At 47.2% G+C, this 20465-nt stretch overlaps 1 protein-coding gene across 6 annotated transcripts in view; it reads left to right on the forward strand.

Annotated features, from left to right (window-relative positions):
• LOC142466865 (uncharacterized) overlaps positions 1-16229 on the forward strand; it is a 39777-nt gene extending 23548 nt beyond the window's left edge. For 4 of the 6 annotated variants that reach the window (XM_075572399.1, XM_075572402.1, XM_075572400.1 and 1 more), the window contains one exon: positions 9759-16229. In XM_075572399.1, the coding sequence (XP_075428514.1) occupies positions 10066-11364 (1299 nt within the window). In that variant the 5' untranslated portion in view covers positions 9759-10065 and the 3' untranslated portion in view covers positions 11365-16229. Of the gene's footprint in view, positions 1-3587; positions 3610-4508; positions 4530-9758 lie in introns of those variants that run through there. The other 2 variants (XM_075572403.1, XM_075572404.1) reach the window with 2 other exon arrangements.
• Positions 16230-20465: the final 4236 nt, after the last annotated feature.

A 20465-nucleotide genomic window follows, 5' to 3' on the forward strand; every position in this document is an offset into this window, starting at 1 on the left:
ATCCACTTGAACTTGAATTGAATCAAGGCTGGGATACTGCATTTTAGTCCAATGTATTTGTTCTTATGCCTAGCACAGCGGTGCGCAAACTGGGGGGCGCAACAAAAAGATTGTTTAGGGGGGGCGCAGGAAGCAGCGGCGATTTTGCCAGTAGCAGAGGGGAAAAAAGCCGTCTGCAGCTGCAATTTTTCTTTTGGCCATTAGGTGGCGCTGTGCTGCGCTGTGCTACAGTACACAGCAGCATCTCGTTGCTTCCTGCATCAGCGTGTGACATGGGGAGAGGGGGTGAGTGAGACTGGCACATGGGGGAGTGAGACTGGCACATGGGGGAGTGAGACTGGCACATGGGGGAGTGAGACTGGCACATGGGGGAGTGAGACTGGCACATGGGGGAGTGAGACTGGCACATGGGGGAGTGAGACTGGCACATGGGGGAGTGAGACTGGCACATGGGGGAGTGAGACTGGCACATGGGGGAGTGAGACTGGCACATGGGGGAGTGAGACTGGCACATGGGGGAGTGAGACTGGCACATGGGGGAGTGAGACTGGCACATGGGGGAGTGAGACTGGCACATGGGGGAGTGAGACTGGCACATGGGGGAGTGAGACTGGCACATGGGGGAGTGAGACTGGCACATGGGGGAGTGAGACTGGCACATGGGGGAGTGAGACTGGCACATGGGGGAGTGAGACTGGCACATGGGGGAGTGAGACTGGCACATGGGGGAGTGAGACTGGGACATGGGGGAGTGAGACTGGGACATGGGGGAGTGAGACTGGGACATGGGGGAGTGAGACTGGGACATGGGGGAGTGAGACTGGGACATGGGGGAGTGAGACTGGGACATGGGGGAGTGAGACTGGGACATGGGGGAGTGAGACTGGGACATGGGGGGAGTGAGACTGGGACATGGGGGGAGTGAGACTGGGACATGGGGGGGAGTGAGACTGGGACATGGGGGGGAGTGAGACTGGGACATGGGGGGGAGTGAGACTGGGACATGGGGGGGAGAGACTGGGACATGGGGGGGGGAGTGAGACTGGCACATGGGGGGGGGGAGTGAGACTGGCACATGGGGGGGGGAGTGAGACTGGCACATGGGGGGGGGAGTGAGACTGGGACATGGGGGGGGAGTGAGACTGGGACATGGGGGGGGAGTGAGACTGGGACATGGGGGGGAGTGAGACTGGGACATGGGGGGGGAGTGAGACTGGGACATGGGGGGGGAGTGAGACTGGGACATGGGGGGGGAGTGAGACTGGGACATGGGGGGGAGTGAGACTGGGACATGGGGGGGGGAGTGAGACTGGGACATGGGGGGGGGGAGTGAGACTGGGACATGGGGGGGAGTGAGAGTGAGACTGGGACATGGGGGGGAGTGAGTGTGAGACTGGGACATGGGGGGGAGTGAGTGTGAGACTGGGACATGGGGGAGTGAGTGTGAGACTGGGACATGGGGGAGTGAGTGTGAGACTGGGACATGGGGGAGTGAGTGTGAGACTGGGACATGGGGGAGTGAGTGTGAGACTGGGACATGGGGGAGTGAGTGTGAGACTGGGACATGGGGGAGTGAGTGTGAGACTGGGACATGGGGGAGTGAGTGTGAGACTGGGACATGGGGGAGTGAGTGTGAGACTGGGACATGGGGGAGTGAGTGTGAGACTGGGACATGGGGGAGTGAGTGTGAGACTGGGACATGGGGGAGTGAGTGTGAGACTGGGACATGGGGGAGTGAGTGTGAGACTGGGACATGGGGGAGTGAGTGTGAGACTGGGACATGGGGGAGTGAGTGTGAGACTGGGACATGGGGGAGTGAGTGTGAGACTGGGACATGGGGGAGTGAGTGTGAGACTGGGACATGGGGGAGTGAGTGTGAGACTGGGACATGGGGGAGTGAGTGTGAGACTGGGACATGGGGGAGTGAGTGTGAGACTGGGACATGGGGGAGTGAGTGTGAGACTGGGACATGGGGGAGTGAGTGTGAGACTGGGACATGGGGGAGTGAGTGTGAGACTGGGACATGGGGGAGTGAGTGTGAGACTGGGACATGGGGGAGTGAGTGTGAGACTGGGACATGGGGGAGTGAGTGTGAGACTGGGACATGGGGGAGTGAGTGTGAGACTGGGACATGGGGGAGTGAGTGTGAGACTGGGACATGGGGGAGTGAGTGTGAGACTGGGACATGGGGGAGTGAGTGTGAGACTGGGACATGGGGGAGTGAGTGTGAGACTGGGACATGGGGGAGTGAGTGTGAGACTGGGACATGGGGGAGTGAGTGTGAGACTGGGACATGGGGGAGTGAGTGTGAGACTGGGACATGGGGGAGTGAGTGTGAGACTGGGACATGGGGGAGTGAGTGTGAGACTGGGACATGGGGGAGTGAGTGTGAGACTGGGACATGGGGGAGTGAGTGTGAGACTGGGACATGGGGGAGTGAGTGTGAGACTGGGACATGGGGAGGGTGTGAGTGACATGAGGGGGGTGAGAGTGTGAGATGGGGAGGGGGGTGAGAGTGAGTGTGACATGGGGAGGGGGGGGTGAAAGAGCTACATGGGGATGGGGATGAGAGAGACATTGGTGGGAGGGAGACACTGGCAGGAGGGAGAGAGACACACAATGGCTGGAGGGAGAGTGTGAGAGAGACACCGGGTGGAGGGAGAAACAATAGCTGGTTGGAGAGTGCAAGAGAGACACTGGGGGGGAGGGAGAGGCAATGGCTGGAAGGAGAGTGAGAGACAATGGAGGGAGGGAGACACTAGGGGGAGGGAGGGAGACACTAGGGGGAGGGAGAAAGAGAGAGAGACACACAGGGGGAGGGAAAGAGAGTGGGGGGAGACACTGAGGGGAGGGATAGAGAGGGACTGGAGGGGGAGTGAGAAATACAGGGAGTTGGAGAGACTGGAAGAGGAGTGTGAGACTTGAAGAGGGGAGAGAGTGAGAGACAATGGGGGGAGGGAAAGAGAGTGGGGGGGAGGGAAAGAGAGTGGGGGGGAGGGGGAGACACTGAGGGGAGGAATAGAGAGGGACTGGAGGGGGAGTGAGAAATACAGGGAGAGACTGGAAGAGGTTAGAGAGGTCCTGAGGTGTTCTAATGTGGCGGGAAGAGAGAGATTAATAATACAGCAGAAATGGGAACGCTATTAGACAAATATTATAATATTTATTTTTAAGTTATGTTATTTGTGCTATAAATACTTTTTTTGTAGCCGCGTGGCGGGGGCGTTACAAAGCTGGTTCGCCCTCAATGGCTGAACCAGCTCACGTGCACTGACGTCATGTGATTTTGATTACATCAGGCAGGGGGGGCCCGAGAAATTTCATGGATGAAAAGGGGGGCTCGGTATAAAAAGTTTGCTCACCCCTGGTCTAGCAGATAAGGAAGCTTACACGATCTCTGAATGGAGGTGTTTTATGCTCTAGGTCTAGGAAATATTGGAGATGGCAAGAAAAATGGTCAAGGAATTATTGGAGATGGATGTTGCAAGAAAGAAAATTATTTTTAGCTTATCTGTAATTATACATTACCAATGCTAATGCGATGAAACATATGTCACCATCTAATGAGACTTTAATTTCATATTGAATCAAGCACATAGTGTGGCTGGAGTAAGTTATTATTATTATTTTTTAAATTTACCTAACAGATTTGACGATAACAAAGCCAGGTGCAGGGGAGATAAGCGAGAAAGAGACATAGCGTTTGTGTAGTTCAGGCCATATCTGGGCACTGAATGAGTTTAGCATGGATAGCAAAGCTTCATTTCTACATGTTTTTCATAATGCAACATCTGCCACATTTTAAAGGAAAGCCATTTATAAATGTGGACTACACAGAAATGTCACTTTTTAAAACCAACCGATGCAAATAGAATTGCCTTCTGTATATATGGGAACGGGAAAGGTTCCAAGAAAAATGAATGCGGAGTGTGAGGGGGAAGCTGATAATGTCACACATAGGGAGGGGGCTGGAGGTACTGGGGGGGATGGGGCTTGAGGTATTGTCGCGCACGGGGGGGAGGAGGCTGGAGGTACTGGCGCGCACGGGGTGGGGAGGCTGGAGGTACTGGCGGGTACTGGCGGTCACGGGGTGGGGAGGCTGGAGGTACTGGCGGTCACGGGGTGGGGAGGCTGGAGGGCAGAGTCTTGGTGCTTTTTTTACATGCACTTGTACACTTCTTCCTCCATCCCCGGTTGCTGGGCTGGCCCGCCTGGGGCGGGTGTTGAGTGCAGGGGAAGGTGGCCTGCTCGGATCGGTGCCTCATACTCCACAGTGTGTGTGTGTGTGAGAGAGAATGTGTGTGTGAGGGGGGAGAGAGTGTGTGTGTGTGTGTGACACACCACAAGTACCCACCCAGTCAGTCACCCACCCTCTCTCTCTCTGTGTGTCACAACTGTTTACCCATTGGGATTTTATCGTCACTCACGATGTTCTCCCGTAGAGGCTGAGGACCCAAGTCCGTTTCCTCCTCCATCGGGTGGATGAATAGAGACCGCTGCATCTTCCAGGGTTTCAGCAAGTTCACATGGTAAATTTGTTTACCCTTCCTGGACCCTGTTTGAGCGATCTCGTAATCCACATCACCCGTACGGCGGAGTACTTCGAATGGGCCCTGCCATTTGGCCAGGAGTTTACTCTCGCAACTGGGTAACAATAACATCACCTGGTCTCCTGGGTGAAACACTCTCATGCGAGCATTCTGATTGTAATGTCGCTCCTGACTGTCCTGGGCTGATCTAAGATTCTCCCTGGCAAAATGGCCGACCACATCTAGGCGCTTCCTAAGGTCTAGTACATATTGCAGGGTATTCTTAGAAGGGGACTGCTGTTCCTCCCAGGACTACTTTAGGAGGTCTAGGATACCCTGGGGTTGGCGGCCATAGAGCAATTCAAATGGAGAAAATCTCGTGGAGGCCTGGGGGACTTCCCGCACTGCAAACAGCAGAAAAGGGAGAAGTTCATCCCAGGCTCTCTTCTCTGAATCTACAAATTTCCTCAGCATCCCTTTTAGAGTTCGGTTAAATCTTTCCACCAATCCGTCAGTCTGTGAATGGTAGACCGATGTCCGAACAGACTTGACCTCTAGTAACTTTAAGACATCCTGCATCAGTTTAGCCATGAAATTGGTACCTTGGTCTGTCAACTAACCTGGGGAAGTCCAACCCGTGAGAACAGTTCCAACAACTTGTTGGCTACTTGCTTCGCTGTTGCTGTTCTCAGGGGGAACGCCTCAGGATACCTTGTTGCATAGTCCACTATTACAAGGATAAATCTGTGTCCTTTCGCAGAAGGTTCTAGAGGTCCTACCAAGTCTACCCCAATCCTCTCAAAGGGAACTGACACCAAGAGTAGAGGAACCAAAGGGGCTGGTTTTTGTCCTTTTGGACTAGTTAGCTGGCACTCCGGACATGCTTCACATAGCTTAGCAATATCACTATGCATCCCTGGCCAATAGAATCGGGATGAAATACGGTCCAATGTTTTATCCCTGCCCAGGTGACCACCCCAAGGGACAGTATGGGCTAGAGTGAACACAGATCTAACAAACGCCTTGGGAACCAATATCTGTCTGGTGACCTCCCCTGTTTGTGTCTGCCTATTCACCCTATATAGGATATCCTTTGATAGCTCAAAATGGGGGAATACTATCACCCCCTGTGCATCTAAAATCTGTTCATTAATTTTCACCACCTTGTCATACTGTCTAGCAAGGACTGGGTCTTCCCTTTGCTTCTGGCGAAAGTCAGGGAGGTACAGGTCTGGTAAATCTCCAGGGCCCATATCACCCTCCCTTTGGACTTGGCGGTTCCGTGACGGGCCGTAGGTTCCCCATTGATCCGACCTTCCTCTTTGGGCGTCCGCACGTGCCGGTGGAGTAGAGTCCAGGACACTCTCCTGCTGCCCAGCCCCAAGGAAGTTCTCCACGAGTCAGACCGCCAAAGCTAAGGTTTCAGCCGCGTGGCGTTTTACCCACGAGCGTGCGGAAGGGGGTATTATTTGTAGAAATTGTTCCAAAACCACCTGCTCAAGAATTGCCTCCTTAGTGCACTCCTCGGGTTGTATCCAGCGCGTACACAAGTCCAATAATCGCTGAGCGAGCACCCGGGGTCTCATCTTAGCGGTATACTTCATGTTCCGGAACTGCTGCCGGTAGGTCTCTGGGGTCAGACCTAAGCGATCCAGTATGGCGGCTTTTACTTGGTAGTCCATTGCCTGATCTGTAGGGAGGCCCTGATATGAGGCCTGGGCTTCACCTATGAGGAGCGGGGCCAAAGCAGTTGCCCAGCGATCTGCAGCCCAGCCCTGAGCTTCGGCAACTCTTTCAAATGTTAGTAAAAAAAAGCCTCTGGATCCTCATCCGGAGCCATTTTCCTCAGGAGTATCGGGGGTCTGCTGGCCAGTTCTGCACAGGCAGACCCTTGTAATTGGGTCAGCAGCTTGGCAATCCGCTCATCCTGCAGCTGGGCCTGCTCCTGCATTAACTGTCCCTGCTGTCTGGTCTGCTCGCACAGAAAGTCTTTAAAAAATTCTTCCATTCTTGTGTGTGTGTGTGTGTGTGTGTGTGTGTGTGGCCCTTTAACTGCAGGAGCCTTTTGAAAAAAAACCTTCCCAATTCTTGACACCATATGTTGCAGGGTACATGCAACTACACACGTGGGTTTCTTGACAAGGCTGTTTTATTTTGCCTTGAAATATACACAGCACACAAAACAAAAATAGTTATTTTTCGGCAACAAACGAAAATGGCTTTTCTTTAGCAGACAGACAAAAACAGTTTCACTTTAGCAGACAGTGTATATGGCAGTTGCCCTTTTCTATGCAGGGGACAGACAGTTCACAATTCATCTACTTTTCTAATCAGACCTTGTATCAGGAAATCTCTCAGCAGCAGCTCACTCCTCTCTCATCAACAGCCCACTCAATGTCTCTACAGCCTGGGTTTTAACACCTTGATTAGGCAGCTGGGATCCAACTAATTGTCCTGAGATTCCCAGCTGAAGTTAACCTAGTCAGTGCTGCTCTGCAGACTAGACATAGGTTTTCCAGGCATATAACTGGTGGCTTTTATTTACCCTGTCACACCCGGTAAGAGCTAGACCACGACAGGAGAAAAGCATCTATCCAGACCATCTACCCCTGCCCGCTGCCAGAAGCACACCCGCTCCAGCACTCAGGATATGACCGCTCCTAGACATCATGCTGAATGATCTGCCACAGTGTGTCCGGGAGAAATACAAGATCAGATGTGGTGATCTACCACAGAAATATGCCGAGTTCATCTTTTAACACCACGTCAGAGTGTATTTATTTATTTATTTTAAGTACTTTTTGGTGTGTTCAGGTTTTTACTGTTTAGACACTTGCAGTAGTACAGGTATTATACATAAAGTTGTAAAGGCATTTAAATATATATAAATATCTGACATACCGTATATACAGTACTGTATAAATCTTGAAATTAAGTTGCTTTTAATGATTAAACTTACAGTTGTACTACAAATAAAGTACTGATGTATTTTAAATATACTGTATCTACATAGTGTAAATCTTTGACATACAGTACTCTATAAAAAAAATCTTTAAAATACGTTGCATTCACTGTTTACTGTACATAGTTACATAGTAGATGAGGTTGAAAAAAGACATAGGTCCATCAAGTTCAACCTATGCTAAATTTAGACAACAGATACTTTATCCTATATCTAATCTATACTTATTGATCCAGAGGAAGGAAAACAAAAAACCCCATTAAAGGGAAAAATTAATTCCTTCCTGACTCCAAGAATTGGCAATCAGATTAATCCCTGGATCAACATCCTTCCCATGTATACTTATTTGGTATATCCCTGTATACCTTTCCCATCTTAAAAGATGTCAACCTTTGTTTTTTTTTTAACAAATCTATTATATCTGCCATCAAACTCCATGGGTAATGAATTCCACATTTTAACTGCCCTTACTGTAAAGAACCCTTTACTTTATTGCTGGTGAAATTTCCTTTCCTCCAACCTTAAGGGATGGCCCCAAGTCCTTAGTACTGCCCGTGGGATGATTAGTTCTTTTGAAAGCTCCTTGTATTGTCCCCAAATATATTTGTATATAGTTATCATATCCCCTCTTAGACGCCTCTTTTCTAATGTAAATAAATCTAATTTAGCTAGCCTCTCCTCATAAGTTAGTTTGTCCATCCCCTTTATTAATTTGGTACGTACAATTACAGTAGCAGTATACGTACAGTACTGTAATGTTCTAAATGCATTTAAATATATAAAAATGTCTCATTGAGATACTGTACAGTATATAACTCGAACATAAACATTGTTTTTACTATTTAGATACACTAACAGCAGTACTACTGTACAGCAGATATCTAGCGACTCCGCGAGGAAATGCCCTGTGCTGTATCTTACTGGACAGTAATTTAATTCTGAACAGGAATTGAAATTAAGTTGCTTTTAGTGCTTAAACTTACAGTAGTACTATAAATAAAGTGCAAATAAAAAGGATATATACAACCAGGACTGGTAGATTGTACAAATCCAATGATGTGCTCCAATTGGTGAAGAAATCGTTACATGAAATAAAAACAATAAGAATACATAGCGTAATACTGTGAGGTAAAACAGAACGAAACAAACTAAGCCGTACAATGATGGACAAAGCTTAATGGAGTAAAGATGCTGAGGGGAGCAACTGGTGAACTGATAAAATAAACATTTACAATAATAAAACACAATAGAATAACACTTCCAAGACAGGTAAAAATCCTATAAGACAAGTCCCACTGATGGCTGCTCTGCTGGGGCTGAAAACCCCACTTACCAGATTGGAAAGTGGTAACAGGCAGTGGATATGTTAGAGAGTATCCCCTCATCTATTGTGCAACAGCTCCAGGCTCTCTCTCCTCAACTCAGCATGAGTGGCGTCCTAATCCTCAGCGGATGCTTTTGGGCAGAGCGCCCCCACTCTTCTCGCGAGGCAGGCGGCAAATGCGCAACCAGTTTGGGAGTGAAGAACGGCAGTGCTCTCTCTCCCTCTTTCCCTCTCTCTCCCTCTTTCCCTCTCTCTCCCTCTTTCTCTCTTCCTCATCATTGTGTTTAATAAAATGCAATGTGTTTATGGGGGAAGAATCAGTAACACAAGTACTCCTTGTAACGTAAAAACCAAACAACAATAAAAACCTTTAAACAATTGTTTTTAAAAATGTACACAGTTCTGGAATTCGCTGGATAATATTGGTATACCTTAATTAAGTCTGAATAACATCTGTGATGTCAAATACAGTGATTGGCATTTGGTTCCTGGTTTAACAATGGAGATTTAGCAGAAAGTTGGGTCATCCTATAACTATTAGAGACCTGGTACATGGTGCGGTAACGGGAACACCCGGTGACTGATATGTGAGCGTCTAATGAGACGTATTCTATTCATTGTACAAACAGTTTTTAATTTTACCTTCATGACTGAAACTATCGACTTACTATCATTTGAAAAGATTTCTGTCACTTTAATTGGTGTTTTGTAGCTAGTGAGATTTCCTATTAAATTGTTAAATATTATGATCCACTTTAAATGTATGATCCACTACATCTACTCCCCCTGCCCTGATGCTGCACATAACCCTTCATTTTTATAATGTACAGTACATCTACAGTTTACTTAAATCTTGAACTTTTTGGGATATGCCAACTTACCTCTCCTTCATGACTTTTTGTAAGACTGTTTATCTAATAGTGACTTTTTTTGTCTCGTCTAGCACAAAGCCAAGCATCAATAATCCGCCCGTGCCAACACTGCAAGATTGCTTTTACAGTAAGGATTACCTCCTCAAATATCTCAAATTCAAACACCCAAATGAGAAAATGGAAAACATGAGGACGGAACAATCTTGCAACATTCCAATAAATATGACAGAAAATGCATCTTTCAACCAGTCAAAGCAATTTATAAACAATGTAACTGCTTCTTATTCCAGAAGATATATATTAGCAGCTGCCATAGGAAAAGATCTTGGAGAAAATGGGAACAGTTTGACTTGGTTATCAGACCAGAATTTATAGAAGATGACACAGACTAGGGAGAGACAACATGTATGTGGGGAATGTGGGAAGGGATTTAGTGACTTATCCAGCCTGAACACACACATGAGAACACACACTGGGGGGAGACTGCATGAATGTGGGATGGGATTTTGTTGGTTATCCAACCTGAACACACACACAAGGACACACACAGGGAAGAGACCGCATGTATGTAGGGAATCTGGGAAGGGATTCAGTGGCTTATCCCACCTGAGCATACACAAGAGGACACATACAGGGAAGAGACCACATGTATGTGGGGAATGTGGGAAGGGATTTAGTCGGTTATCCCACCTGAGCATACACAAGAGGACACACACAGGTGAGAGACCACATGTATGTGGGGAATGTGGGAAGGGATTTAGTGTGTCATCCAGCCTGGGCAAACACAAGAGGACACACACTGGGGAGAGACCACATTTATGTGGGGAATGTGGGAAGGGATTTAGGCAGTTATCCAGCCTGAACACACATACAAGGACACACACAGGGGAGAGACCACATGTATGTGGGGAATGTGGGAAGGGATTTAGTCAGTTATCCAGCCTGAATACACACAAGAGGACACACACAGGGGAGAAACCGCATGTATGTGGGGAATGTGGGAAGGGATTTAGTGTGTCATCCAACCTGGACAGACACAAGAGGACACACACAGGGGAGAGACCACATGTATGTGGGGAATGTGGGAAGGGATTTAGTGGCTTATACAGCCTGGACACACACACGAGGATGCACACAGGGGAGAGACCGCATGTATGTGGGGAATGTGGGAAGGGATTTAGTCAGTTATCCTACCTTAACACACACAAGAGAACACACACAGGAGAGACACCGTATGTATGTGGGGAATGTGGAAAGGGATTTAGTGACTTATCCAACCTGAACACACACAAGAGGACACACACAGGAGAGAGACCGCATGTATGTGGGGAATGCGGGAAGCGATTTAGTCAATTATCTCACCTGAACACACACAAGAAAACACACACAGGGGAGAGACCGCATGTATGTGGGGAGTGTGGGAAGGGATTTAGTCGGTTATCCAACCTGAACACACACACGAGGACACACACAGGGGAGAGACCGCATGTATGTGGGGAATGTGGGAAGGGATTTAGTCAGTTATCCAGCCTGAACACACACAAGATGACACACACAGGGGAGAGGCCGCATGTATGTGGGAAATGTGGGAAGGGATTTAGTCGGTTATCCAGCCTGGGCACACACAAGAGGACACACACAGGGGAGAGACCTTTCTCTAAAGCCAGGCATGTTTAGGGATAACCAGCGACTAACGCGCTCACATATAAGTGCACACATGTATCTGTGTTACGGTAAATCACAATGAAAAGTGACTATTTTATGGTGCATAAAAAGAGCTTTTTAAAAGGATAGAAAAGTTATAACGTGATGACCGCCCTGCCTGTGCTCCTTCTGACAGGGCTGCCGAGGCTCACGGATCTGCCTCTCCCCCGCCATCATACTTGCTGACTGAGCCCCGGAGACATTCGCCAGTGGAAGCATCCTACTCCGGTGGGGAGGGAGGCGAGAGTGACTGGCAGTGCCCGATTAGCAGAAGGTTATAGGTTCATGCTTCTTTGGTCCTGGGGTGAGGGGAGAGATTTGGAGAGAGGATCTGGAGGCCACCCAGCCCATTAGACTTTACTTGTTCTCACATTGGGGTGAACCCTAAATCCACACAATAAAACCCCACAGACTTAAATATAAAAATAAAGGCGACTTCCGGTGATGTCACAGAGTATGGCCACCTAGGAGAGCAGCTTCCGAGACCCTCCCGAAGCGCTAACTAAGATTGAGCGCTAACCGATGCAAAACTAAATTCTTTTTGGAGGAAACTGTCCATTAACAAACCAACAATGATGGGGAAAGCCAAACGAACGCTAAATTAGGATGTTACCCGGTACTTTGCCGTGACACAGCGCTTGGCGAAAAAACCCGCAGATTCCCAAGATGGCGACGCAGTGTGTGAGTCCACATAATCTGCAGGCGAGCAGACGCACACAGACGGAACAAGTAAAGCACTCAACTCAGAGTATACAGAGACCCTATTCCTTAGAATGAGGCAGAGTTTCCAGGAGGATTTAAAATCAGCCATTAATGGATTCAAAGTGGACATAAGCCTTCTATCCAAAAGAACAGATGGACTGGAGTCCAAAATGGAGGAAGCACTCCAACTCGCTCCAGATGACGAAATTGTCAGGCTAAGGCATTAAATAAATGCATTAAAGGACAGTCTTGAGGATCATGAAAATAGTATCCGCAGGCAGAAACTAAGGATTCAAAATATATCAGAGCCAATAACCATAGAAAACCTCCACACTTACATGCACAACCTATGTCATCTATTGGTCCCTGGCCTGAATTCCCAGGATCTCAAAATAGACCGAGCCCACCGAGCACTGGGTCGCATATTCGAGGATCCAAAGTGGCGACGAGATGTAATTGTCAAATTTCATTCATACACGACAAAAGAAAAAATAATGTTTGCAAGCAGGGAAAAGGGGGACGTCCAATTTGAGATGGAACGCCTCTAAATATACAAAGACCTCTCCAAAGTAACCATTGCAAGATGACGAGAGATGAAAACCCTTACCCAGATATTGAAAGACCATAATATCTGTTATAGATAGTGTTTCCTTTTTAAACTCATGGGGCAAAGGAATGGTAAATACAGGTCCATCTCTCGCCCTGAAGAAACTCCACTATTTCTGAGAGACCCGGGCATATCAGTCCCAGAGAGACAAGAAGAAACCATGGATGGTCAGGGGTCAAATGATAACTTAGGCCCCCCTAGGGCATCAGAACGACTCACTAGTTTAAGACTCCCTAAATCAGGAAATTGAAAAGAAGATCAAACCTGCAAAGGAAAGGAGACCGTAATGTTAATTACACAAGTTGCTTTTCCCTGAACTTTCTAACTAAGCTCGGGTGAGCCTCTACCCTGTTGCTGTTGGTCCCCTCCCCTCTAAACATTTTACCTTGGTGGTGTTTCATTTTTCAGCTCGCTGCAAATAAATCACTGAAGCAGCAGTGATAAGCCACTTATTACCGCTTTTCAGCATATTCATAAACGCGTGCAATTCTTGTAGCAGTGATTAGGCTGTGAATGCCTATCACCTCTCTAGAATGCTGATTTTATCACAAAATCCTCACGCCAGAAAATGTTGGCGTAAAGGTGTTGAAAACCTGCAGAGAAGCGGCGAGATGGGATATAGAAAAAAAATGAATTTTTCCTGCATAGGATTGATGCCGGGAATCTCTGGAGCTGATACCCATTAATATTAGCACCAGAGACCTCTGGCATGAATCCTATGCTATAAAAATGCATTTACAGTAAACTTCATTACCATAGCGGATAGCCTCAGGGACCCCCTACTTCCCGAGATACAGGCCCCGTTATGGGGTGCCGGTATCTCCTATGCATTTAAATGTCCACGTCACGTGACCATGGGAATGAAATGCAGAAGAGATACCGACACCCCATAACGGGGCCTGTATCTCGGGAAGTACGGGGTTCCTGAGGCTCAAGCCAATGCGGTTTAGCTCAGGAGACCCCCTGCTCATCTAAACTATTAACAAAATTAAAATGTATACACAAATTCCGGGCGAGATTTGCACAGGGAGAGACGGCTCTCTCAGAGCAGCTCTCTCTGCAGCACATACAACTCGCCGTAAGGCCTTTTCAGAGGGTATTTCATCAGATCACCGGCTAATCACCCGTTTTGTGAATTTTGCTATGACAGGTAATTAAGGCTTTCTGAATACCGTGATAGCAACGCTCATAAAAACGGTGATTTAAATGGCCTGGTGATTTTTTTTATGAACCTTTAGTGCATAGGCCACATACTGTCTAAAGACTCCCTTAATATCAATGCGAATTGTCATAATATCAAAAATGTCTGTAATTATTTGCCAAGATATATGCTAGTCAAATATACATAGAATTAATTCTACATGTTTTGGCTTCCCAGCTCCCCCTTTTCTCCTGCTACCTATGTAAAACCGTAGTTATCATAAAGTTACTACTACCCACTTAATATTCCTGCGCAGTGTTGGATAGCTAAAATGCTGATTATTGTAACAATAATGTTTAACCCTATCCCTATATCCCCATCGTATCCCTGCCCCCCCCCCCCACCACCCTCCCTTCCACCCCCTTGCCGATAATAATAAACAATAACTAATACACCAAAACTACAGCGCTTAGCCTATAATGAGCTAATGCTAATACTGTGCCTAAAAGTAAAAAATGTGCATATATAAATAATACCTGCAATTAAATCATATGTACACACAATATCAAGTGATCGTGATATGTAAAAACAAATAGAGCAGCCTAAGGTGTCCCACAGTGCAGGTTATTTCATCAACCTACACACAAACTGATACAAAAACTACATAGGATACCTGGCGCTTAATAGGAATGAAAGTGTCCATACAGTGCAGTCCTTTAAATGTCCAAATGGTGTTCCCAACCAAAATAACGATTGCAGTTGATCTCGATAGTCCCCCCTAATAAAGGGTTATATAAGAAAAAAATCACACAAATTGCGCAGTATATCTGGACAGATACATATAGAACAGTACGACCACAGTGTGACTACTTACAAGATAAATCTTGTAACATTCAGTTGAGAGGATCTGTGCTTTAACCTCTTCCTTGCTGTGATCACGAATCCCACGTAAATCTTCTCAATCCTCTTCTTCTTTAGCCTCTCCCAGATTGGTTTTTGGATGGCATGATAAGGAGAGAATACAGCAAGATAGTGTGGAAAGTACAAAAAACAATTTATTAAAATAATAAAAACAGCCAAATGCAAACTCTCATATGGATGTAGTAAACATGCAACACTAGGATGCCGTCCGCAGCTTGCTAAGATGTCTTTTTGCTCGCCGCAAATCAATCACAGTGGTGTGGCCCCTCTGAGCAGCAAGTCAATGCCCAGGACTATCCTCGCCCTCTCTGGTGTGTTCCGGCGCTGGTCCCGCTGACGTCACTGCCTGAGCGCCATCCAAACGACTGGAAACCTCCTCTGCAGACAGTGTCTCTAGAACTCCTCCCCCCTAACGCGTTTCGTGATGTGGGGACATTTTGTGACGTGGGGACGTGTCCTATATGTATACTGCGCAATTTGTGTGTTTTTTTCTTATATAGTCCTTTATTAGGGGGGACTATTGAGATCAACTGCAATCGTTATTTTTGGTGGGGAACACCATTTAGACATTTAATTGACTGCACTGTATGGACACTTTCATTCCTATTAAGCGCCAGATATCCCTTGCCGATAATGTTATACCTACTCAAAGGCCAAAACTGTTGGATCATTTCCTGTGTTTCGGTGTTTAATGTTTATTACTGAAATAACAAAAGGTCTTGAAACCAAACTATACGGTTATGACCAGGCCTTAGATCTATGATGCACTCCCCCCCCCTTACCCCTCCCACCCCCCCATGTACTCGCCTTCCCCATCCCCCTTTGTACTCCCTCCCCCCTTCCCATTGCTGACAATGCTATACCCTCTCAACTGTCTGAACTGTTAAACCATTTATAGTGTCTAATGATTAGTACTGAATTTCGGAAAAGTCTCAAAATCAATTGATATTGTTATGATCCTTCTATGGATTGGTTATGTACCCCCCCTCCTTCCTTCCCTCGCCCTTCCCCTCCCTCCCCCATCCCCCTTCAACCCCCCTCCCCCGCTTCCCACTCTTTTCAAACCAAGAGCACAATGAGCCTTCTAAAATTCAAGGTCCCAGATTAGCCAGAATCTTAAAGTTAATATTGTCATGTTATATGTTTGTAATATACCCCCAAGAATCTTACACAATTTGTTATAAAAAATTTGTTGCAATTTGTGTAAACACGTGATATTGTTATGTTCCTTCTATGGATCGGCTGTGCACCCCCTCTCCTCTTCCCCCCTCTCCCCTTTACCCTGCCTCCCCTTTCTCCACCCTTCTCCCTCCCTTCCATACCCCTCCACCCCATTATGTACTCCCAGACAGAAATTGGAAGCAACTATCCTACTGTATGTCTCACCAAGACCCCACCTTGGGAAAGTGGATGGTCTCCATTATGTTATGAACCCACCTAACGAAATGATTAAAAAGTTAAATAAATTGTGTTGTGTGATACGTGCAATGTCACTTTAGCCAAGGACCTCTCAAAGAACAGGAAACAACGGGAACATTCTAAACACATTCAAACCAGACCTTTATACCAAATCTTTAGACGGGAAAGAGGAACATTTACACAATTGTACTAATATCTATGACCCATTGCAGTGTGAATGAATTCTGTCCACTTTACTCAAGTGCTTACAGGTCAGGCATCTTGTTCGACAACATGAAAAATGACCATAAACTAATTTACAATGTGGGAAGAATGGGAGTCCTATGCCTCCAGGTGGCGTTACGCAGTAAAATCCAATGCTTGATTATTTAACGTGTTAATGCTTTCTTCCTTGATCACAATGATTGTCTGTGCATACTGCCACTCGTAGCCACGTTAATAAAAAGCAGTCAGGCTACCTCAATAGCCTCTGGCAGGAGGTATATCTTACATGAGGTAAGCCAAAAGAATAAAAGCAACTCACTGTTTTTGTTGTACGTGGGATCCAGACAATATTGGCGTGCTCCTACCGACGGAAGACAGCAGAACGTGGGTGGATGAGGCGGTGCAGCTGCCTTGTGAAAGAGATACAGAACAGGACTTCCTTGCTAAGTACAAACGCTTTATTGGCACATAGCAGCAAAAAGAATCACTCTTACACGTTTCGTGCAGAGGTCCGCACTTTATCAAAGAGTACAAATAACTTCAGACGGATCACGTTAAAATACCCAACATACCCTGCGGAATAGCCAATGAAAACTTTGTAAACACTTAACCATCTCACTTGATGGATAATTGTCTCATCAATGTTCAAATCTAAGGCTTTGCCTATAGTGACGGCGACACGAAGGGTGATGTCACCCGTCGCCGTTGCCACCGGTGAAAGTTATGTTTCGCCGGTCGGCCGCATCGCAGGATTCCCGCAATTTGATTTGTTCAAGGGCCGTCACGTGACGCGACGGCCCTTGAAAAATCAAATTTTGCCGGTGGCGGGTTTTCGCGACGTCACTCCGTCGCTTGTCGCCGTTGCGTGCACTGTAAGCGCACGCAGCGGCGGCAATGCTTTTGTTTTGGGGCGAATTCGCGTCGCCGGCACTATAAGCACGGCCTAAGGGGTAGGGAATACACAATACCGCAGGGACCAGGGAACATTGTCACAACATAAACTAACCAAAAAGAAAGATTGTATCAATAAAGTTACGGGATGATTACATCAAATATCAATAAGAATCGTCAATAATATACAAAATGTCTTTTTGGCAGTGTAACAAACAATACAAAAAAATGTATATAAAAAAAATCATTGCTGCCATAGATCCTACTATTAATAACTATTAGAAGAAAATATTAGAAAAATTGATTGATTAAAAAGCAATATTTCTGAAAACATATTGGAACAAACATATATCAAAGCCACCCTCAAATTCATTTAATAAATATATTTTAAATCCTGACATACCCATGTATACAGAATAAGGTTATTTTAATAATTGCCTCTTATATTCGACTGAACTACCTTCATGTTCAAATGCTCAAAAACAACAATAGTTATTGAATATGAGACTTCACAACCATATTATGATGATCAACCAATATGTTCCTATAATATAATGGATCTATTTATGTACATATAAACCTCTGCATGTAATATTTTATCAGTGTTATGTTTTTTTTTTTATAACTTTCATTTTTATTTGGTTTTACAGATCGTACATTACATCACCACCCAATGTCATATACCAATGAATAACAATAAGAAAAAATTAGACAGAGCGCCCCAGTAAATGTGGGCTGATATAGAAACAGTTGACTAACTCGACTACATATACGGACGACACAAGACAGACATGAATCACTGGATGCGGGCGGGACACATGAGGGATACCGGGTCGGGCAGGTGTGGGGGGGAAGGAGACGAAGGTCACTTCTGCAAAGGGTGGAGCTTCTCCCTGGTGTGTGTACCGCACTTTCGGTTCTTGGCTAACCAGCCTGGTCTGCTCGGCCGAGTGGTTTGACCTACTCTACCTGTTTCTATGTCATCGTCTATCCTGCTTTGTTGAAGGAGAACGCATCTGACTCTATTAGTGCAAGATTGTGTCGGCGTCTATCCCCGGGATGTCTGTTTGGGCTAGCCATGGGGCCCATACTTTTAGAAAATTTGAGCCAGAGCCGTTGACCCAACTAGTCAACTGTTCCATCTGGCAGACGTGCCAAATTCTGTTCCTGATTTTGGGTATAACTGGCAATTCCGGTTGTTTCCATAATGCTGCGATCTCGCATCTCGTGGCAGTTGCGAAATGTGCAACCAATTTGTGTGTCGCATTAGACACGCCCCGGATCCGTCTGCGCACCAGGAACAGCCACGGGTCCAGGGGGATCTCCAAATTGAGTATCCTCTGTAACCAATCTATAATATTTTCCCAAATTGGAACCACGTTCGGGCAGGACCACAGCATATGCTTTAAGTCAGCAATCTCCCCACACTGTTTTGGGCAGAGCGGGGAGTATCCCCTGACAAATTTAGAGAGTTTTAGTGGGGTTTGGTACCAACGCATTAGGACTTTATATGCGTTCTGCTTTAACGTGACGCATATTGAGCTTTTAGCTGACGCTTGCTGGATTTGGTCCCAGTCCGCGTCCTCTAATGTCTCCCCTAAATCTGTCTCCCATTGTCTCATGTATTTAAGTCGTGGGGGTTTAAGTCGAACATCTGTCTCTGGACAGATCACCTCCCTGTACATCCTAGATGTTAGTCCCCTTGTGTCTGTTTCTCTAGAACACAGCTATTCGAAATTGGTACGTGCCGGTCGAATTGGAAATTTATTATAAAAAGCTCTGACCTGGAGGAATCTAAAGAATTCCGTGTTTGGTAGTTTTTTCTCCGCTTTAATCATTTCAAATGTTTTGGCAAATTTCCGACCTTCCAGGTCTTTCAATCTTTTATATCCCGATTGCGTCCAAATCAAAATTTAGTACCTAGCAGACTGTCAAGCCTGTATGCCCACAGACCAAGCTAGTCCCCAGTACTGAGGTGGGAACGGTATGATACCACACACCCACAGCAGTAGGAGCAAGCCCAGAGTGTGGTATAGCATTGCTGGGCCTGTTGGAAGAGTTGTTAGTATATACTTGCAACGCTTGGGGAGTGTCTGTGAGAATAGTCGTGTCCGTTTGCCAATGTTCGGGGGGTCCAGAGGGTAGAGTCGTCAGAGAGCAAGCCAGGTCCTAGGAAGCCAGAGGTCAGCGAAGTCGTATGCGTAGCAGTGTTCAAGGGGTTACCAGAGAGCAGAGTAGTCCAGGGAGAGCAGGGGTCAAAGCCAGGGAAATCCAAAGTAACACAGGAGCAGGTATTCACAGGAGCACAGAGGGAGCACAGCATAGGACAGGTACACACAGGGAAACAGGAACTATGCAGCGCGAGGAAGAGGTGGACAGACAGGGATTATAAAGGAAGGTGCACCAATGACAGAGAGGGGAGGAGTAGAGAGAGAAGTGGGAGAAGCAAGAGATAGGTCAGGGAGAGAAGAGGAGGAGACAGAAGGGGCAGTCAGGGGAATGGCCTGAACAGCTTGGGAGGCGGAGACAGGGGAATCCTGATAAGAGTCTGTGAGCGCAGCCCCTGTAAACGGGATGCGCACGCACAGACTGCAACACAGGCGCGGCCCGCACGGAGCAGGGGAAGACAGCAGGAGGGGGACGGAGCCAAGCGGAGGGGAACGCGGGCGAGGCCTGTGCCCGTGCGATGGCCAGCAAGGGTAGAGGAGCATGCACGCGCGTCCCCTGTGGGCTGAGGGGGCGCGCGCACCGGACGCGTCACCAGGCGCGCGGAATGCCGCGCCGTGGGCATCACGCGAGGAGGAGGCAAGGGGACGGATGGCACCACAAGGGAAGGTAAAGGAGCTACCGCGGGGAGAGGGAGCGGGGAGGATTACAGCAGGGGCTAATGGAGCGCGTGGGTATGCGAGACCTGCGGGGAATGCGCTGCGGCAAGGGGAGAGGTAGACGGTGAAGGAGAGCAGTGGGAAGGGGCAGAAAGGATAACGGGAAATGGGAGAGAGGAAGAGGAAGGAATGTCCTGAGTCGTCACAGTATCCCCCCCTTGAGGATCAATCTCAGAGTGATCCAACCACGGCTTAAGGGGGAATTTCTGGTGAAACTGGGAAAGCATCCTTGGGGCGTGGATGTGATGTGCCGGTACCAAGGACCGTTCCTCAAGACCGTAGCCCTTCCAGTGTACCAGAAACT

This window comes from Ascaphus truei, chromosome 15 (assembly GCF_040206685.1).
Source record: "Ascaphus truei isolate aAscTru1 chromosome 15, aAscTru1.hap1, whole genome shotgun sequence".
In the NCBI taxonomy this organism is placed as follows: Eukaryota; Metazoa; Chordata; class Amphibia; order Anura; family Ascaphidae; genus Ascaphus; species Ascaphus truei.